Source organism: Pyrus communis, chromosome 4 (genome assembly GCF_041283825.1).
Source record: "Pyrus communis isolate YQ-2024b chromosome 4, ASM4128382v1, whole genome shotgun sequence".
Classification (NCBI taxonomy): domain Eukaryota; kingdom Viridiplantae; phylum Streptophyta; class Magnoliopsida; order Rosales; family Rosaceae; genus Pyrus; species Pyrus communis.
The window spans coordinates 22,881,751-22,903,531 of NC_142568.1; the positions used below are offsets into that span (position 1 = coordinate 22,881,751).

Consider the following 21,781-nt stretch of genomic DNA (forward strand, 5'->3'; position numbering starts at 1 on the left):
GTTGGCTTCTGATTAGGTTAAAATGCAATTGCTTTTGTTTGTTGTTGGCTTTTAATTAGGGTTTGTTTTTGTGAATTTCAGTATATCTAGAACTATTTTCAATTGGATTGCATCATGGTGGGGAGATAAGTTATGACCTCTACATTGGGGGGAAAATGACATATATAGATAACTGTGATAAAGATCTCATGTCACTGACGGTGATAAAAGATATGGTGGAGGCAGTTGGATACAGTGAGCGGTTAATGAACTACTATTATAAGATTCCCAACATGGACCGGTTTGAAGCCGATTGAAAGTGATTCCAATGTTCAAACGATATGCAATTTTGTTCCAAAAGATAGAGTGATTGAGATGTACATTGAAGAATTGATGACATAATAAGTCGTAACCCAAGAACAGCAGTTTCTGAAGTCTATGGAAGTCAGTGGTCCATGTAAATTGGTAATTGAGGAGGTAAATAGTTTAGAGGGGGATGTTGGGCCAACACTACTTAAACCAAGAAGATATAAGGGCTTGTTAGCTATTGAAAGGCCAGAAGTGGATGATTGTTGCACATCTCAACTAGTGCAAACATGTGCGACTAAGGTGTAGGAGAGACAAATGCTGATTCTAGAAATGGTCAGAAAGAGAAAAATGGTGAAGGGCCAGATGAGAACAAGTGGAAATATGTGGCTAAGGTAGGAGAAGGGGATATTGAGGTATGAGAGTGAGATGTAGAAGAGGAGGATGTTGAAGTCTTCTTTGATGTTCCTATTAGTTTTAAGGGGAATGTTGAATAAGAGAATGAAGAAGCTGCTGAAGAAAATGATAATGAGTTTGAAGAAAGTAACTATGGGAATGATGCTGATAACCCAGTGTTTTCCAAGTTTGATGTTATTGTGGAAGAAAATGAAAGGGAATCTGAGCACATAAAAGAAATGAACTCTAAGCAAACATATGAAATGGGTTCTGAGCAAAAAAGTGCAAGGCAATCTAAGAAAAGCTGGGAAAGAGAAAAATAGCAAAGGGAAGAAGAAGTTGATGCTACAAATGTGGAACAAAATATGGTTAATGATCCAGACTATAACTCTAATGCCCTAGAGAGTGCGTACTCTGAAGATGATGAAGGAGGCAAAAAAACATGAGCACTTTCTAGAGTTCAATGAGAAAATAGACATGAATAATCTCACTCTTACACTAGGGCTTGTTTTTAGGGATCATGTGCAATTCAAGCAAGTTGTCATCATGTACTCCCTAGTGAATAGATATGGGGAAATTCATTTTCCTAGGAATGAGAAGTTGAAAGTCACAGTAAAGTGTGCAAAAGCTGCCCTTGGATGTGTTGTGCTGGAAAAATGCATGGTTCAAACATCATACAAATCAAGACCATACTTGATCACCACACATGTGGGAGAACTTAGGCAAACAAGAACTTGAAGTCCCATTTGCTGACGGATTTGTACATGGATAGGATAAAACTTAATCCCACATGGCATGTTGATTCCTTTTTAGCAACTGTTGAATTAGAGTGGAATCACAGTTGTATAAGGATGAAATCTTACATGGCTTTAGATAGGGCTTTGAAGATCATTAAGGGAAAATATGCAGAGCAATACACAAAGTTGTGAGATTTTGCTGAGAAAGTGAGGAAGATTAACCTGGAAGCACAATGAAGGTGAAGTTGGATATGCAGAGGTTCCAAAGGATATACGTGTGCTTGGGGGCATGTAAATAGGGGTTTAAGTCAGGGTGCAAACCATTGATAGGATTAGATGTGCGTTATTTAAAGGGTGTAAATAGAGATTAGCTACTTTGTGCTGTTGGCATTGACCCAAATGATGAAACATGGGTTATAGCGCACACAGTGGTAGAAATAGAGAATAAGTCCAGTTGGATTTGGTTCTTAGAGTTATTGGTCGTTGATGTTGGTATTGTCAATCAATAAGGATGGACATTTATCAGTGATAAGCAAAAGGGGGTTAATTCTGGTCTTTCAAAAAGTCATCCCTAATTCGCACCACATATTTGATGTGAGACGTTTGTATACCAACTTCAAAAATATGTTCAAGGGGAAAACTTTAAAGGATGTTCTATGATGAATAGTCAGAACAACAACAGTTCCCCACTTCAAAAAAACAATGAAGGATATGAAAATGCTGAATGAAAAGGCCTACAATTGGTTGATGAAGAAACCTGCACATCAATGGAGCAAGTCCCATTTTCAAACCTATCTCAAGTATGACATGTTGCTGAACAATCTCTATGAAAATTTCAATGCTATCATACTTGTGCCAAGACAAAAACCTATTGTTATCATGCTACTCCTTATTCACACACTATTGATGAAGAGAATTCAGATGAGAAGGGATATAATGGTGAACAAAGTTGGAGATCTTTATCCTAAAATCAAGAAGAAGTTGGTGGAATCCAAAATTCAAAGTGGCAGGTGCATTGCACAATGGTCAGGGGGCAATAAATTTCAAGTTGATGTTGGAGGGGGGAATAATATGTGGTTGACTTTGTTGATAAGGCCTGTTCTTGCAGAAAGTTTGGCTTAACAGGAATCTCATGCAACCATGCAATAGCTGCCATAAATTTTATGAGAGAAAAACCGAAGGACTATGTCGATGCTTATTATTCGAAGGCACGGTACTTGAAGGTGTATTCTCATTTAGTAATGCCGATGAATAAGATGTTTTGTGAGATGAAACTGAAAACGCAGCAATATTGCCTCTAACATATACAAGGCAACTTGGAAGGCCGAGGAAGATGAGAAACAAGGAAGCTGTTGAGAGGGACAATGAGGGTGAACAAACTCCCATAAACCCAACCAATAATACTCAAGGGTCATCTTTAACCACTTAAGCTAGGAAGGAAAAGGTAAGGGAGTTTGAAATGTACCATATGCAAAAAAGAATGACATAATGCAAGAGCCCATCATAGACATCTTCCTTCAGGGGACAAACATGTAATATTTTCTACTTTATGTGGTTTTTTAAATCCTTTAATATCATATCAGACTCTTAATTATTTAAATTGCTTTGTAGGCATCCACATCCGCTCAAGGACAATCACCATCAACAAATCCAGCCCAAGCTGCACCTAGAAAGAGGACAAGAAAAACAAGGGTAAAAACCGAACTATTTCCTTAGTTGTAAAACATTTGGATTTAGTTAAAAACCTTGCTTTGTCTCTTATAGTTTTAATGAACTTTGGATTTAGGCATCATAATTAGTAGCTGAATCATCTAGAGGCACCAAGTAGAGAAAGACCAAGCAAACCAATAATTGAATCATCCAAAGGCACCTAGCACAGAAATACCAAGCAATCCAGCCTCTAGTTTTTTGCACAGATGGTTGGATTTTTTGTAAAGGAATTATAATGTTAGAACATGTTTTATGCATCTAATAGGTCTTTTATGAATTGAATTGATGATGTAGCAGGTTTTTTTGTAATGTTGGTTGGAGATGCTACATAAATTCAGTTAGTTTTTTGAACAGGTTTATGAATTTCTGGATAATTAAGCAGGTTTTATGCATAATTTGGTCCATTTCATATTTTTCTTTGGAAATGATGAGTAGTTTGTGCTTGATTACACTAGTTTTGATGTGGTTATATCATTATGTTTGGGTTAGATTTTTCAAATTTGGGGTAAAGGATGATAATATGTGCTTAGAATGTTAGATCACATTTTTCTCACTTTTTGGCGGGAAAAGTGAATTTCAAATTTCAAAATTTGAAATTCAAATTACCAAAATAAATCAAATATATTTTCTGACGTGTCTACTTTTGGCGGGAAAACTTTGGGTGTGGTGCTACGTGGAATCCATTTGGCAAGGAACTAGGTCCCGCATCAAGCCAATTCAGCATTTAATGGTGAAATTCATGGGCAAACTAACGAATGTATAACATTGCAACAAATTCTAAAGATGAGGTATGACATTGTCATTTTTAAAAGATGATGTATGATAGTGTGGTTCAACCCATAATTGAGGTAGTTTTGTGTAATTTACCTTATTTCTTTATAGTGGTGATTTTCCCATTCCGGTGTCTTATTTCCCCACCCACCATTTAATGAAAATGTTAATAACATATTTATCATTTTAAAATAAGACTATTAAATACCTATTTAATTTAGTACTAAAATTTTGAAAAAAAATATAATAATTTAAAATAATAAATAAATAATGGTGGGTGGGGTGTTATATCTTTGGTGGAAAGAGGTTGAGAAAGATTTAGGTTAGAATTGACGGAAAGGTTGGAGGAACGAATGGGCGTGTGCTAGATGAAGGCGAGAAACTTCAATGGAGAAAAAAGAGAATTGGGTGTGAGATCTGCGGTTTTGACAAAAAAGGAGGAAGAAGAGTGGTTCGGGAATCCAGGGTCTCTGCAGGACGGTGTTAAGTGTGAAGGAGATGATGAACGTCTAGGTCTTATGTCTTGCATTTTCTTTCATTTTTTTTTCTTTTTTTTTTCTTTATTTATAATATGATTTAAAGATGTATTAGAGTTATTTAAAAAAAAAATGGTTATTTTGGGAATAATGGTGGGTGGGGAAATAACATTTTACCTTTTTATTAGAGTTATTTAAAAAAATATATTATGATTATTTTGGGAATAATGGTGGATGGGGAAATAACATTTTACTTTTTTAAATTTCTATGGTAGGTGGGATTATCATGTGGGTGAGAAAATAAGACACTGGGGTGAGTCTAGTAGCACTCTTTCTTTATTAGTCTTCTTTCGTTGACTTTGGAGTTTTGGAATTTTATCTTTGGGCTTATTCTCGTCTTTGTACCCTGGGCCTGGTGGGTTGATATTTGTGGCCTAGTTTGGTTGCTTTTGGGCCCTTTAGGTGTTTTAATGAAAATACTAACGTACAAAAGAAATTACTGGTTTTTTCGTTAAACTATATTTTAGGATAAAAAACACTTTTCCGTGTATTTTTTAACAATAATGTTATTTTTATCATCTAGTTGTACTATTATTTGTATTATCTCACTAATAAAAACGGGAACCACATGCATTGGTGGACCCTATCTATATTAGAGAGATGGTACAACTAAGTGGTAAGTATAACATTACTCTTTATTAACAAATAGGAAAACTTTTAAGTTCAAATATTATTGCACGGAAGTGCTCTACTAGTATTATTGTACCCGACATTAACAATTTCATAGATAAGCGGTCTTTTCTTTAGTTTAAGTTTTGAAACCTTTTTTAACTGTTTATGGAGACAATTTAAAGTTTAATCGCAGAAACAACATGTAATTTACTGAAATTTACTTCGTAAAAGTACCAAATAATGAACAACATTAGTTGCACTGTGCAAGTGTAGCAATCACAAACTCTATGATGAAAATTCCTGTCCTCGATTTACAAGTTAATTAACCGCTAATCAAATTAATTGATCGAAAAAACTCATCAGCGTCGCAGGAACAGTCGTTGATAAAATATGTTTTCATCGTTTTAAAATTCAAGACCAATGAAAGACTTCCCGAACTCAATGAATGGTAATCCAAATGAGTTGCAACATTTTGTTTAATTCGCAAGGAAAGGATCTCGTGCAAGCTCTTTGAATTAAATTCGTCACAAAATACAACATTTTGTTTAATTTACAGTCAAATTTGCGAATTTCGTAAACAGTCACAAAAAGTATTAAACTCAGAAAATAGAACATTGTCATAAGTGGGACAGCATTTTATCAAAAGGCCTAGGCTATCAAGCAAGTTCTGCTGTTGCGTATTGAGCAAGAGTCGAAACTGATCGGAGCGTGGTCTTCAGAAACGATGGCGCTTCGGTTGAATGTCGAATCCTTCTTGGAACTGTAACTCTTATGCAATTTAACCATCGCCATAGCTGCAAGATTTTTAACCTCAAGACAGTTGAGAAAATCTCTTTTCGCTTTCTTCATGATCAAGCTTTCCTTTTTTTGGACGGAAACATTATTGCCGCTGCCGCTCCTTCTTTTGTTGCTTGGCGATGACGGAACCTCCTCGCTTCTCCTTCTTTTGTGGTTCCCTGCTGAAGACGGAGCTTCTGCCTCTGTGCAAATAACAACTCGTCGGCTCTCTTTTCGAGCCGCTTCCATCTGATACCGGCTCTTCAACCTCTCAGTCGCCTTGTTTTCTTTCTTGTTCACCTCCTCCACTTTCTTCTCGAACAGCTCCTTCCATCTGAATGCGGCATTCGTGTTGGTCTTCATGTTTTCGGCCACCTGATCAGCCATCGAAGCACCGAACTCCTCTATGTAGAATTTCCGCCACAGCTTATCGGTAACAGGACTCAAATCTCTGCCTCTGGTACTCTTCTCTATGCGACTCAACTCGTCCGCGGTGCACTGCGGTAGGATTTTCTCGAGAAGATTGGAATCTATTCCACTAACATCCCCGCCATGGCGGCGCATTAAGTCAACCACCGAAGACGGAGAAGCAGTTGCTGCTTTTGCTTCCACATTAGCCATTACTCTCTGCTCACTCGCTCAGTTGTTTGAGTTGGGAGTTTAGGGTTCGGTTTCTAATTTCAAGTGAGATTCCTATTGCTTTATTTATAGGGAACGATCAGGTCCGGTTTCCTTTTCCTGTTGGGACTACTAGTACTACTAGGGTTTGGATTTTAATTCTTTTTCCTGGTGGAACACTACAAGAAAAATGGCCTATGGATACAAAATTGAGGACACAATTAATTATTTTGTGGGTAACTAACCAATTTTACACACAAAAAAATTGTATTTGTTTCCTTTGTATAAAGGCACTAATTAATGTGCCCATTCTTCTACAAATTTGGCACAAATATTTTTTCAAGACATCATTATAAAAATAATGGACTCAAATTATCATTTGTGCCAACATTTTACTTCTAAAGACACAATTATTTATTTTTTATTATTTTTCAAATACTTAAGGCCCACACATACCCCACTTTCTCGGCCTTTCTGTCTCTCTCAGTTAACCCACCCACACCCCACTTTCCTCCTTAACCCACCCACACGCCACACCCCACTTCCCTCTCTCTCTCCCTTTAACCCCTCCCTCTGTCTCTCTACCCAAATTCTCTCTATCTCAACCAAACAAAATCTTTGCATCTCTCTCTACCACTCTCACTTCTCTCAGATCTGAGATTTTCTTTCGTTTTTTTCTTGGAAAAACACCTGTGCATCAGATTTGAGAAACACCAACGCCTCCGCATCTCTCTCTATCTCAATTGATCCGTCTCTCCCTCTCGTTGCATCTCACGCTCAGATCCCAACTGTCTGTCGTTTGAGAAAGAACTTGAAGAAATGCAAGAGAAGCTTCAGGCAACGAGGCTTTAGAAGGAGAAACCGAGAAGCTCCTTAAGAAGGAGGAGATCTTGAAGTTCAAGAAGGAAGAGCCCCAAACATAGGGCCAAGAGCAAGACAATCTTCAGATGGAGTTGAAGAAGCTGCAGGACTTCAAACTCGTCGAGTCGGTTAAGTCTGAGATTGAATCTAAGATTCTGAGGAAGCACCATCGTCTTCACTATTCCTCAGATCAATGCCATAAGGAGGTAGTTGTTTTATATTTTTCCTAATTCGCAATCAAGTTTTCCTTTTTTGTGTTTACTTTTTCAAATTTATCGTAATTTTTTGGGATTCCACAGTATTTGGAGGCAAAGGGGTTTAGATGGTTTAGGGGTTCGTTTTTGACCTTTGATACCTTGTGATCGATCAACTGGAAATTCAAAATTGGATAGTCTGTATTTTTGTTAGCTAGCTGTAGAGTTGTATGATAAGCTTGGAGGTATTTGAGCTCATCTCAGTTAAATTTATACAATTATGTCCTATAATTTTTTAAGTTTTGAAAACCTGAGAGAAACAGAGTTCATTACCCTGTGGTTTTTCACGTGGGATGTAACCCTACCTCTATACTTCTGCAATTTTAAAACATTATCTTATATATGACTTTAAAGTTTTTCTTAATTAATTCTTTTTAATCAAATAGTATCTGCATTAGTTTCCTTTCCATATTTCTAGTGTTCTAGAATTTTTAGTTTGTGTGTAATGTTTGAATTGATTGTATTAAAATTGGTTGTGATTTTTTCTTTCTTTTGTATTACAGTACAACAAAGACATAATCTAATCTATAAAGTTGTTTGTTTACATTCTTTGATCAGGAGCTGCTAATCAGTTATTAACACAACTTTATATTGTTGGGTATTTATGGACTTATCATTGTTGTGATCATCAGTACCTATATGGCTATCTAGCTTGTGGCCTTGCTGGTCTTTCTACTGGTATGGCTATCAGCATTGTCGATGATGTCGGTGTTAGGTAATATCTCTTTTTCTCTTGGAAAGGATTGGCCTTACTCTTGCTAAGGGTGTAGATATCATATCTCTTCAATTGTTTCTTAATTTATTTTTTGCACTTACTCCTTTGATCAATTATTTAGCTACATATATCAGAGTCATGATATGATGGGCATTTTCAGGTGAACATGTTCAGTATTATTTTAGATAGTATACAATACCAAATAATGTAATTTGATATTCTGAACTGAATTCGTCAGATTGTAAATCAGCATGAAACTACAAGTAGCAACATTGTCAGGCACAAGGAGTTTAATCTCCAAACACTTGGAATTGGTGGCTTAGGTGCTGAGTTTGCAGATATATTTTGAAGAGCTTTTGTATCCCATGTTTTCCCTCCTCACGTGACAAAAGTAAGATAACTGATTCTTCTAGTTGCGCTGATATCTTTTTGGTATAACTTTATACCACACTCCTTTTTGGAAAGACATTGAACCATGTCGAATCATGATTTAACACATCATTTTGATGCTAGTACATTATTTTAACAAAGCTATTTGAGCATGTCTGAATGATTTTGGATATGCAACTTATCCTTAGAGATAAGTTAGCTATTATCTGCATTGGTGATTGATGAGATTTCTGTTTTTGTGAACTGTGCTAGATTGTTAATGGCCCTGAAGTTTTGAGCAAGTTGATGAAACTAAGAAAAATGTTATGAATCTATTTGCTGATGCTGAGAATGATCAAAGGGCTTGCGGTAAGGGAAATATATACATGTCAAGTGCACTTAGACTGGTTTTTCAATAATTTATAATCTCATTATGTCCTTAATTCCCCTGGAGACCAGAGTGGTTTGCATGCGATAATCTTTGATGAAATGGATGCTATTTGTAAGGTATAAATATTTCCTAGTCTATGCTTCTTACTAAGATTCTTATTCAACTACGATTTATTTTCAATTCAGAAAAAGTTGTGGGACTCTCAGTTTAATCAAGAAGAGAATGTGGTTTAAGTGAGCTTCATTGCACGAAGAACTTGGGTCCATCGGCTGCAGTGTTGTGGGGGAGGATAGGATTCTGAAGGACTTGGTTGTATTTGTTGTAAATAACTGGAATATGTGTATATTGTGGGATTTGTTGATTTAAAAGAAAATTCAATTTTTCTACATTAATATTTTTTTTTTTAAATAGAACCTATTGGGCACGATTTGAAAATTGTGCGAGTATGATCCTGTCACCTGACAATCTGACATGGTTGTCAGAATTAAGACACAAATAGGCTGTTATTTGTGCTGAACTCTTTGAGCACAAATAGCGATATTGTGTGCTATCAGCAATGGTGACGCCCATAGAGGGCACAGACATAAAGATAGTAGTTGCACTGTTGCTATTGGTCTATGAGCACAATTGTTGGTGCTTTTTGATCTCAAAGGGCACAGATAATTTATTGTGTGCAATGCTCATTTTTTTTGTAGTGGAAGTAGGAATCCTGGTAATTTCATGTTTCCTTTTTCAAATTGTTGTAAATAATCTGAGTAATTCAGACAAGTAATTAATTTTTTTCTGGTTATACATTTTTTTTTCATATATAATATTATTGAGTATTATCTTTTTATCGAAAAATGATTGAGTATTAGAATCAAGATTCAAGACCTAAAAGTTTAGGAAATCTTTTAAAATTATAATATTGTAAATTAGGAGAGATCCTTCCGGTTACCCTCATGAATTTACCGTAAATTATGAGAGGTTTTTACTTACAACGAATAGATTCAGACAGGTCAACTACCCCTGTTACATCTAACTAATTTGTCATAAACTAGGGGCAACTAAATGCAGGTTTCGTCAAACTGTACCGCACAGTAGAAAACACCTAGATGTATTGTTTTGCCATTAAAAAAAAAAAAAAAAACTCATGATCTCAAACATTGTCGCACCCAAGTCCCGAACTATTAGTATTACTGCACCCGACATTAATAGTTGATTGATGAGGGATTTTTTATTTAGTCCAGGTTTTGAAGCATTTGGTAACAATTGCTAGAGACAATTCAAAGTTCAAGCGCAGAAATAAACTCTTATTTACTGGAATACTTTGCCACGCGGACCAAATAATGATCATCATTAGTTACAATATTGAGCAAGTGCAATAATCAACCACTAATCAAACTGTGGGATCAAAAAACTTCATCGGCGTCGCGACAGTAGTTGTTGATTTTGGCGAGCTTCTTTTCAACCCGAGGAGTATGCGGCGTTTGTACGGGGTAGAACTTGTAAATCCTCATATTTTTCGCGAGTGCCAGTTCCCTGGCCATTTCCTCTCGCATTTTAGCAAATGCTGGTCTTCTTGCTTCCTTTAGTTCCTCCCTCGCATGCTCCCCCGCAGGTAGCTCCACCTCAAAATCTTGCTCATTCTCTTCCTCCACACTATTGTGATCGACTATGTATGGCACAGAGTATTGAATTTTCAAGTACCGATCTCTTTCAAGGCGTTCCAGAGCTACCTTTCTTTGCTTGCACCCCAAGTAACATATTTTCAGAGATTTTTTTGTCAGTCTCTCGACTTGGGCACCTCTCTTGTCCATAGGAATGTACGGGATCCAGCCCATCTTCATCTTTTTCATCGGAATTATAGCTTCTTCGCGGCCTCCCGGCCTGCTTAAATCAGTTATCTTGTAGGCTAGTTCTTGTGAAGGAGGGGAAAGCGATGATATGGCCACCACCACAGGGATCGATTCGCATTTGTATGATGGAGGCCCTTCCACAATGTGAGGCTCGGTTGTAACAAAAACGTAGACGTTTTTCATGTTGTTTTCGCCATGGATTTCATGATGCAATTTCCCCCCTTCTACGAATTCTCGTTCGAGATTGGAGAAATCCCAGTCAAACTTGCTGTAGAGTCTGTCCAATTCCCACCACGATGTCATTACTGGAAAGGCAGATTTCCACAAGTCTTTCAGGTTTCGGGCCTCCTCCTCCACCTCCAAGTGCCCGGGTTCGGGTTTAGGTTTTGGTTGGGACGTCTTGACCCGCTTTTGCAGTGGCCGAGTGGACTTGCTGTCCTCAAATTCCGGCATCCGGCTAGCCTTCCTCTTTGCACTTCCTCCTTTCTCCATTGCAGTAATAACGTTGTATAAGAACAATTGAAATTAAAAACTCAGAGCGATTGAGAGAAAAAAAAGACAGAGAAAGTTTAATGGAGAAGTTTAACGATCTAATTTATTTATAACGAGTACAATTTTCCTAATTAAAGTTGGATTAATTCTAATTCCTTGTCAGTATGGGAGACTTTTCCCTAATTAAAGTTGGTCAATGTTAAACTTGGTAATTAAGAAAGACTAGTTAACGAAAGTAAGTGATCTTCAAAACTGGTAAAAATACCTACTTGGATTAGGAAATCTCCATACTCCCACTGTGCTTCTCCCCCGTAAACATATTCGAGTATAGATTGAAGAATACTGAAACTCTACATCGGAAAATTGACAAAATTAAATATAACTTATATTGAGTGGTTATACTTCTCATTACACTTAATTATTATGTGATAAAATCCCGAAGGAACATTCGAAGAGAAGGGATCTCTATCATGAGCTCCTTGGCAACGCTACCCCGGTTCTTTATTCAATATTGAAATTATGTTAATCTTGTATGCTTTTAGATTTCATACTTGAGATGATCTTTTCCAAAATCTTTTAATTTCATAAAAATAATTAATGATTTTGATCATTTTTATCCTATAACTTTTGCCTAGCGACTTAGCCCCCAATTTGGTTTATGAACCTGACCTAACACCGCTATAGCGACTCGATGATTTTATGGCGGATCAATGTGTTAAAGGGTCATTTGTAGGTCAAGAAAGCTCCAATAATACGTACATGTACTATTCAAGAAAACAAAGTCAAAACTTCACATGTAATGAACGAAGACTCAATTCTCTTTGTATTACAAAGACAATTCACAGATTGAGTAAACAAATTGGATGATTTTCGTTATACAATAATAATCAAACCGTTGCCTATTGAGCACGTAGTTGAAACCCAAAAAGAGAACTAAGTTTCATACATTTTAGCTTAGCCTAATCATCCAAAACAATAATATCGCTTGGCTTGAATGTCGATTTATCTTTCGCAGAACTGTAATTCTTCATGATCTTACGATTTCTCACCTCGAGACAATTACGAACTTCACTTCTCAATTTCTTCATCGGCACGCTGCCCTTTCTGGAAGAAACATTATTAATGCCACTGCCAGAGCTACTTCTTTCATTATTGCTTGACGATGAAGGAATTTGTATTCGAGCAGCTTCAAATATTTGATGCCCCTGACTCTTCTACCTGTCAGCTTCCAGTTTTGCCTCATACACGTCTACCCATCTGAACACGACATTCGCTCTCTTAATCTTTTCGATCCTCGGATCAGCACCAAACTTCGCTTCACAGATTTTCTCCCACAGCTTATCTGTAACGGGACTCAGATCTCTTCCTCTCGTACTCTTTTCTATGTTCCACAACTGGTCGACAGTGCAATGTGGTAGGATTCTCTTGAGAATATTGAAATCTACGTCGCTAACATTGCCCCCACGGTGGAGAATTAGATTAGCAACCGAAGACGGAGGAGCTGCTGCTTTTGCTTCCATATAATTAGCCACCTTCTCTCTCTCTCTCTCTCTCTCTCTCTCACTTTTTTGACTGCGGAGTTGAAGAGTTAGAATAAATGAAAGACTTACGTTCAATTTGCTTTTTATTGGTTTCCTTTTCCTTTTCCTTTTCCTTTTCCTATTTGGAATAGGAATCCTGGTAAAATGTGGATTTGTGTTTAACTTGTATGTGTTCTTTTCTTGACGCATACGTACCCAAAAAATTGTCACAACTTCATAAGTGGACTGCACATTTTATCGAAATGCCATTTTTTAAGTGAAAATAGAGAAGGATTAGGCAAGATTAGTTTTTCGTCAACAGTCGTGTACAAGAAACCAACCCTCCTCCGAAGGGGAAAGAAGCGTTGCACCCAGAAACCAACCCGCCTTGTTTTCTTTCTTGTTCACTTCCTCCGCTTTCTCCTCGAACAGCTCCTTCCATCTGAATTCTGCATTTATGTTGATCTTCATGTTTTCAGCCGCCTGATCAGCCCTCGCAGCACCGAATGCCATGTAGAATTTCCGCCACAGCTTATCAGTAACTGGACTCAAATATCTGCCTCTGGTACTCTTCGCTGTGCGCCTCAACTGTTCAACGGTACAGTGCGGTAGGATTTTCTCGAGAAGAATGGAATCTACTACGCTAACGTCCCCACCAAGGCTGCGCATCAAATCAACCACCAAAGACGGAGGAGCACTTGCTGCCTACTCCTATTGGGACTATGGTTTTGTTTCTAATTTCGTTTCCCTGGTGGAAGTAGGTATCCTGGTAGGGTAAATAATCTGGTTTCCTTTTCCTGTTGGGGTAAAAGGGATCTCCAAGATTAACTAATAATCCTAGTTTGCTTAGGAAACTCACACGTCAAAATTTTATCAGTACCGAGCATACAAGTCACGTGTTCTCACATGTCGCGGTCATATAAATGTATCATGTATTTGAACAACTAGCTATTGATTTCTTCAATATCTGTTTTATTTTTACTCTCTTTCTGTGAAAGTTTTGAGTATTTTCTTCTCGCTAGACTATTACTAACAAAGTTACGATGGTTAAAGAAGGAGCAAATAGGAAGGCTAGCCAGAAACCTGCAGACAGCAGCAAACCTACTCGGCCATTGCAAAAGCGGGTGAAAGCTTCCGAACCCAAATCCAAACCGGAACCCGAGCACTTGGTGGAGGAGCCCCGAAAACTGAAAGACCTGTGGAAGGCTGCGTTTCCTGTCGGAAAAGGCTGGCACGGGATGGACTCGGTGCACAAAGAGTTCAAGTGGGATTTCCTTAATCTCGAACGAGCATTCGAAGAGAATGGAAGGCTCAATCATGAGGTCCTTGGTAACGATGACAACGTATATCTGTTTGGCACAATTGAATGTCATTGTCAGAGGAAGGATGAAGTTGAAGTCCCTGTTTTGGTAGCTGTTGTATCGCCATACCCGCCTTCAGATGAGCTGAGGATTAAGCCACTCGACGGAGCAGAAGTTAGGGTTACAATGAAAGAATTGAACATGGATTGGATTCCATGCATTCCTCTGTACAAGAGAGATTCAGACACCCAAGTGATAAAGTATCCTCAAATATTTGTCTTGGGATGCACGGAAAGGAGAAGCGATGCTTTGAATTACACAAAGGACGAATGTTTCGTGAAACTTCAGTACTTCTTTCCGTGTTTGGATGATCACAAGGAGGAAGAAGATGACTGTCGGGCACGAGGAGAGGTGGATGAAGTTGCCAAGTTCATCATAGAGGAGATGATAGAAGGAGATGATGAGTTGTCTCCGATTGTAAAAGCTGGCTTGAAGGAATATGTGGAGGACAAGCTATTTGAAGCAAAGAGAAACGGCCGAGAGAACAAAGATAGTAGCAATAGTGTTTTTTCTTTTGTTCAAGCGATGATAGAAGACGGGGGATTTGAACGAAGGAGCTCGAACAAAGGGGCAAACACCCTTAGGCGCTTTAGCCGGGAAGAGGGTTTCGGAAGTAGGAGGATTTACAAGTTCTACCCGGTGCAAACACCGGAAACTCCTGACATTTCGAGAGCTAAATATCGATTCATCAACAAGTATTACGGCAAGCCTCATGAGGTTCTATAGAGCAGGATGCCAAATCCTAAACAAATTTTACTTTTCATGTTTAAGTTCAATCAGTTGTTCATCGGTCCAACAAGACCGAAATTTCAAAGAGCATTTTACCCACGATTAGATTGTCGCTAGGTAGAAGATGAAGAACACTTCGAGATCACAAATAAACGGAAGTCAGATAAATAATCTGAATCTGTTGCTACTTAATATAATAAATCTGTCCTCATCAGAATGCTGAAATTTTGGAAGGAAAAGAAAAACTAAATAGTAGATGGCTCTCTAAAAATACACACTGACAGCAGAATCTTCGTTTTAAACGCATCCTAACGGCAAAATATGTTTAAGAAAAGCCCAGTGCTGCTATGAGCAACAGAAACTAGAACCGAAATCACCAACGCTCATTTCTTCTTTGACTTTGCAGCATCTGATGCCTTGGTCTGCACGAAAAATAGAACAAAATCGTTGTAAGAAGCAAGGTAATGAAATCAAATTAGAATCACGCAAGGAAATAACACAAGTGACTTTCTTACCTTCTTTACTCCTCGGATCTTCTTGGCTCTGTTCTTTCTCTCCTTCAACTGCTTCCTTGACTTCTCTACCTTGGTATCAAGTCCGTTCTGCAATATATAAAAGTAATGTTTTTAGTGGCATGAACTCATAGAAGCAGAACTGATAAGCAACATTACGTTATGCTGAAAACGTAAACGTGAAACCAATAATGAAAATGGAAAGAAAATGTTTGGGTTAACATGACTATACTCGTGCTCCCACCTTTAGTTTATCAATACAGGTGACTTAAGTATCCACTCATTCTCAAGTACTAGTGCACACCAGAAATGAAAAGATACTAACAAACACATAGGACTAACTCAGATTCCGACGGCATTAACCAATCATAAAAAAATGATGTGAAAACAAAATAAAAAAACCTTTACTTGTTCATGGAAAATGAATATGGAAATTGAGAATATTTTGAATCGTCGTATGATGAAAAGAGCTAACAAAAAATACCTCTTAGAAGATACATTGATTAATACGACCAATAAACAATCAACAGCTCTACGATTCTTACTAACATAGATTAACTCAATGTGCACTAGGAGTCACCCAGGTGTTGATCAAATCAAATCACTTCAACATAGCTATCTACATTTCTAGTGGTGGCAATGTCCTATGGTTTAGGTAGCCAAAATGAAATTAGAATAGATCAGTTAACTCTGGACTTACCCTGATCAACCTGTACTTGGGCTCGTACTTCTTCGCATTTTCAACAGAGTCATAAATCAATCCAAATCCAGTAGATTTTCCACCACCAAAGTGAGTCCTGAACTTGAACACAAAGATTGCGTTCGGGTCCTTGACCTCATAGAGCCTTGCAAGCTTCTCCTTCAGCTCAGCCTTCACAAAACAACCAAGCCAAATTCAATCAGTGAGCAAGTGCATACCTCAGAATTGCTCAAATGGAAACAGTTAAATAAGCTATTGTACAATTTCTTAGTTCTAACATAACCGTATCAATTAAAGTAAACAAACTAATGACAAGTTAAGCGATAAATACAGTTGATCAGACACAATTGAATGCAAGTACGTAAGAGCTGAAAACTGAAAGAACGCAAAAAGAAAAAACAATACCTTTGAAACATTTGGCCTTCCTGGATGAAGAACATCGATGACCTACATGGAACAAAAGCAAAAATTGAATTATGATTAACCCCGTAAGAGAAGATTAATCACGGAAAGCTGACACAAAATTCTAACAAATCATTTAAACCTCTTATTTTTCACTAAACCCCTACAATCCAACATACATAAAATAAATAAATAAAAAAAAACCCCAGTTGGATGAGTAAGAATTACATAAATAAACCCTAAATCCATATCAAAGCATGCAACTTTACAGAGAAAAATCACAAATAAATAATCGTAGCCAAATTATAATTAAAAACTCGGTAGGGTGAATAACAGCTTCATAAGAAAAATCATATATCCAGATTAAAGTAGGCAACTTTACAAAGAAAATTAACAAAATTAAAGAAATAAAACAGCTCAACCCACTAACAAATACACACACAAGATCGAAAACCCAATTAAATGCTAGATGCAAAAAGGAAGAAATGATGGAGGAACTCACGAATTGCTTGCGAGAGAGAAGGCGGTTGGTCATGAACTTCCTGGTTCGGATGGTGACTGCCTTGTCCGCCATGGTTGGTTTTGATTAGACCGGAAGATACCAAACCAGAGGGCAATGAGGCGGAAAATGGAGTAGTCGCAGCAGCTACGGCAGAGGGAGTTGAGAGAGTTGGAAGAGTTTAGCTTTTATTGGATTAGGGTTTCGAAGGATGGAGACAGTCGATACTCGGTGGGTTTGGGCCGAGCTACGTTTAACTATTTTATTTTTTTGTAGGCCAGGCCCAAAGGCTCTAAATAATTCGGGTCGGACTTTGGACACCAAGTCATGATTCGGGCCGAACAAGAACTCGGTCCACGATTCAACTAGGAGTGCAACTCGGAGAGGTTAGACGAACTAAAAATCCACAGAACATAACCCATTTTTATAATTTTGGTCCAGGATCGAATTTTATCGGGTGGTCAAAATAACCCATTCTTATAAGGCTTCCTTTAACTATGTCCTGGAACTTCATTTTATCTCATTTTGCTCTTGTAACTCAAAAATCACCACTTTACTTTATGAAATTCAAAATTTGGTCCATTATGACTTATGACTCTCTCTTCCCCATGAAACTTATAAGTCGTCTCTTAAAAATATGTAGGACCCAACACCCAATAATACTATGCCACATGTGCAATAAATTTGATTATAAATCTCCACTTTACGTTGACATTCAACAATAAAAAAATATTAAATTTAAAAGGAAATGAAGAGATGGAAAAGATAAAAAAGGAAATGATTAGCCTGGGCACCCAAATCAAACTTATACAATAAATTAACAGATCCGATAATGTGGAGTGAATTTGAGTGTTATAGTGACGACTTTCAAATTTGAGGGAGCAAAATGATATCAAAATCAAGTTTTAAAGAACAAAGTAAAACGAACTTTGAGTTTCAAAAAATAAAATGACGACTTTTAAGTTAGAGAAAGTAAAACGAGATAAAAATCAAATTTTAAGGACGGAGCTAAAAATAAGTCAAACATTTAACGTGGAAAATCTATTATCTTCATGGGTTGATCCAAGAGAAAAAGACACGGACGAAGAAAATGAGGCTGAGATTGAACGAATCAGAGAGGCCAGCTGATATCTCCTCCTCCAAAATTCCGTTTCTCAAAACAAAAACCCGTCCACGCTTTTGATTTCTGAATTCCAAAAACACTCGACTCGAAAACAGTTTTCAAATGGCGGCAACAGCTTCATTGCTCCAACCCAACCCATTGAAATGGAAGCAGCACAATCTACTCCCCCGTCTCCGCCCCCTCCCCACAAACCCAATCAAATTCAAAAACTTCAATTTCCAAATCCAAAAAGTCCCCTGCAAATTCAAAGTTCAATGCTTTAAGCAGTTACCCGACTCAAAATCTCAGTCCCTTGTCGCTGAAGAAAACCCAGCACAACCAGCAACAAACCCAGCAAACCCAATTGGGATTATCGCCGGAAAGCTGTTGGAAGCTATGAAGGCGTTGAGAAAGCCGGCAATGGTCGCCGTGTTGTTGGGTCTGCTGCTGATGTCCGACCCCAATTCGGCATTGGCTGCCTCGGGCGGTCGGGTCGGGGGAGGCTCGTTTTCTTCGCGCTCGTCGTCTTCCTCTTCGTCCTCGAGGAGTTACTCGGTGCCGAGGACTCCGGGCTCAAGGCCCGGTTTTTCGTACTCCGCGCCGTACTACGCGCCTTCGCCTTTCGGGTTCGGTGGCGGGGGTGGTGGATTTTACGTGGGCCCGGCATTTGGGTTCGGAGTTGGAGCCGGGTCGAGCTTCTTCCTGATCTTGACGGGTTTTGCGGCGTTTGTTTTGGTTTCCGGTTTCCTTTCGGATCGGTCTGAGGGAAGTGTGCTTACTGCTACTGAGAAAACAAGCGTTCTCAAGCTTCAGGTTTGATTGAATGCTTGTAATTTTCACTCTGCAGACATATCTGTATGTATATATGTATATACATAATCATGCTGCTGCTATGCAATTTGAAATCCTCGGTTAAATTAGAGATCTTTATACATATGACCCCATGAACTGTTAGTTGGAAATTTGTTCGTTTATTTAGTTCAATGACTTGTTTGCCCTTCATTGCATTCAATTTGGATATGGATGGTTTGGGTTAGAACTAGGATTTTTGTGCTGAAGTGGCAAACTGTGGGGATTTTCGCCTTATTTGATCGGTGCATGTTAAAGGAAGGGCTGATTGTTCTATAAGTAGAAAAACTAGGGGATCAAGAAATTATATGGTTGTAAGTAAGCACATTCTAGGATGGATGTGTTAAGATAACTGAGTATTTGGGGTTTGGAGGAAGGCATCTGAAGGTACTCCCTGAAAAGTGCGCTGGTATTTGTAAAACATAGCAACATCGACTGGCTTTAACCTTGAAACGAGGATAATAGTAGGGGATCATACATACAATTTGGAAATTTGATATTTAGTGCTGTAATTTCACTTTATAGCCTAATTTTTGGAAATGTGATATGCACTTTATAGACTCTTTTGTTGGATGGCAACGAAGATTTTGTTCTCTATTGTTTCACCATCTATTTTTCTCCTTCTCGAAGGTTGGTTTGTTGGGCATGGGACGAACGCTCCAAAGGGATCTTAATCGGATTGCTGAAACTGCAGATACTTCTACCCCTGATGGTTTGGGCTATGTTTTGACAGGTGAACCTGTATATATTATTATTCACGCACACTTGCATAATACAACTGAACTCTTAGGATTGGGTTTTCAGTTAAACTAATATTTAGATCTATTACCATACCCAGAATGTTAAGTTACTATTTTGTATTCTTGATTTCTTTTCCTTCCGGGATTCTGATGCAAATTTTACTAAAATTGCAGAGACAACACTAGCTTTGCTACGACATCCTGATTATTGCATCTCCGGTTATTCATCTGTAAGTTCAATATCATCTGTTGGCATACTTGGTTGATATCTGGTGCATCATTGTTGTTGCCTACCATTGTTAGAGATGGCGGAAACCCATAGGAAGAGATAATGATAAATCAAGGGAATTCATCTCTCTTAAGATATTTGGCACTATAAAGTATGAGATAACATATGGTAGTGGCAGCTACTTGTCAAGTAATTTAAACAGCTTAGGCTAAACTTTTAAAGGTTAAAACTAATGCAATTTGATGTCTTGTGCACACATGCAAAGCTTTCTTACAAATTGCGAGAGGAGGCATGATCTATGCTGATGAAAACATAGATAATAGTGTCATGGCGGTGCCTATATTATAGAGGGGCGTTGGAATACTCCTTAAATTTATTGTTAACCAGAAAAAGTGAGAGGAAATCAAAACCGTTGGTCTGGTGGAATAATGTCTGAAGCACGATCTGGATTGGAGTTTTTCTTATAATTGTTAAGTTATGGATGCATGGAGGAAAACAGAAAATATAACTTTATATAGATATGAGGAATGTGAAGGACATGGATTATAACTTTTGACATGCTTGTAGGTTGCTCTAAAGCGAGGCTTAGAGGATGCAGAGAAAAGCTTTAATCAGCTTTCTATCGAAGAGAGGGGTAAATTTGACGAAGAGACACTTGTCAATGTGAACAACATAAGAAAGCAAAGCTCAACAAGCCGGAGTGCTAATGGATTCCGCAATGAATATATAGTGGTAAGGACGAACCTGTGTTGTTTATTTACTAGTTAAGCCCTGAACATTCTATTAAAATCAGTGTTTCCAAATCTAAGCATTGTTATAGAGGCCCTGCTGGCCTATCATGGAAGTATTGGTGAATATGAACGTTTCTTGACCTCATCTTTGGTAGTGACTGCTATGCTTATATCATACATCTGAGATTATATACCATACAAACATAAAAATTCTTCTCTCCTCTAGTGTTTTAGGAAATAACATAAAATTTCGTAATTGAGTTGAATAGTTTCAGGATTGTTTTAGGGAACAGAATTGTTAATATCTGGCCTGTTTTCTGTCTGAATTTCAATCAGATAACAATATTGGTGGCTGCTGAAGGAGTGCATAAGTTGCCTGCCATCAACGGCAGTGGTGACTTGAAGGAAGCATTGCAAAAGCTTGGATCCATTCCCTCGAGCAAAATAATGGTAACAATACTTTCATTGAACTCGCAAATTTTTCTGCTAAATCGGAGCTGAGCTGATACATGTACATCTTGTTCTTTTTCTTGCAGGCAGTAGAGGTCTTGTGGACTCCTCAGAATGAAACTGACACTCTGTCTGAGCGGGAACTACTTGAAGACTACCCGCTTTTGAGGCCTTTATGAGAGAACATTCGGGCAACCCTGCACTATCCTGCAAGAGGTACAACTGAACTGCATATTGAGTCATTGATGAAGGGCCATTTCATTGGGGGATATCCGCAATGTACAGAAATTATACATGTCTAGAAAGAGTGTCTTTTCGTGTAATTTTATACTGAGGTATCTATATTTAGAATAGAGTTTCGTCGTGTTAATTACAATCATTTTCGTAATAGGTGTACTTTGGCAAATGTAATGTAACAAAAGCTAGAATTTGACGACATACCTTCCCAAGATATAGTATATAGTTCATGTTTGTTGTAGTAATGAAGACTAGTAAACTTTTAATGCAACAAAAGCTCCAATACCTTCTATGTATGAGCTTGTAAAGTTGTATTGCTAAGGTTGCTAATGGTTTGGTTCGGTTAGCGGTTATCTAG

At 37.9% G+C, this 21,781-nt stretch overlaps 5 protein-coding genes across 5 annotated transcripts; 2 read left to right on the plus strand and 3 right to left on the minus strand.

Annotated features, from left to right (window-relative positions):
• Positions 1-5,695: 5,695 nt before the first annotated feature.
• On the minus strand, positions 5,696-6,445 carry LOC137722192 (uncharacterized). Its single transcript, XM_068461156.2, has one exon. It carries the CDS (start codon positions 6,443-6,445, stop codon positions 5,696-5,698), a length of 750 nt encoding a protein of 249 aa, XP_068317257.2.
• Positions 6,446-10,423: 3,978 nt separating this feature from the next.
• Positions 10,424-11,362, minus strand: LOC137722194 (protein HEAT INTOLERANT 4-like). The gene has a single exon (XM_068461157.2). The coding sequence runs from the start codon at positions 11,360-11,362 to the stop codon at positions 10,424-10,426; it is 939 nt and encodes a 312-aa protein (XP_068317258.2).
• A 2,563-nt stretch (positions 11,363-13,925) lies between these two features.
• On the plus strand, positions 13,926-14,969 carry LOC137722195 (protein HEAT INTOLERANT 4-like). The gene has a single exon (XM_068461158.2). The coding sequence runs from the start codon at positions 13,926-13,928 to the stop codon at positions 14,967-14,969; it is 1,044 nt and encodes a 347-aa protein (XP_068317259.2).
• Positions 14,970-15,114: 145 nt separating this feature from the next.
• LOC137722465 (small ribosomal subunit protein eS24z) lies at positions 15,115-18,131 on the minus strand. Its single transcript, XM_068461472.2, has 5 exons — positions 17,089-18,131; positions 16,590-16,631; positions 16,185-16,355; positions 15,488-15,574; positions 15,115-15,394 (listed from the first exon to the last, which is right to left on the minus strand). The coding sequence occupies exons 1-5, from the start codon at positions 17,158-17,160 to the stop codon at positions 15,356-15,358; spliced, it is 411 nt and encodes a 136-aa protein (XP_068317573.1). The 5' UTR covers positions 17,161-18,131; the 3' UTR covers positions 15,115-15,355.
• Positions 18,132-18,195: 64 nt separating this feature from the next.
• Positions 18,196-21,731, plus strand: LOC137723015 (FLUCTUATING-LIGHT-ACCLIMATION protein 1, chloroplastic). Its single transcript, XM_068462168.2, has 6 exons — positions 18,196-19,000; positions 19,667-19,769; positions 19,951-20,006; positions 20,573-20,737; positions 21,073-21,186; positions 21,273-21,731. The coding sequence occupies exons 1-6, from the start codon at positions 18,311-18,313 to the stop codon at positions 21,363-21,365; spliced, it is 1,221 nt and encodes a 406-aa protein (XP_068318269.2). The 5' UTR covers positions 18,196-18,310; the 3' UTR covers positions 21,366-21,731.
• Positions 21,732-21,781: the final 50 nt, after the last annotated feature.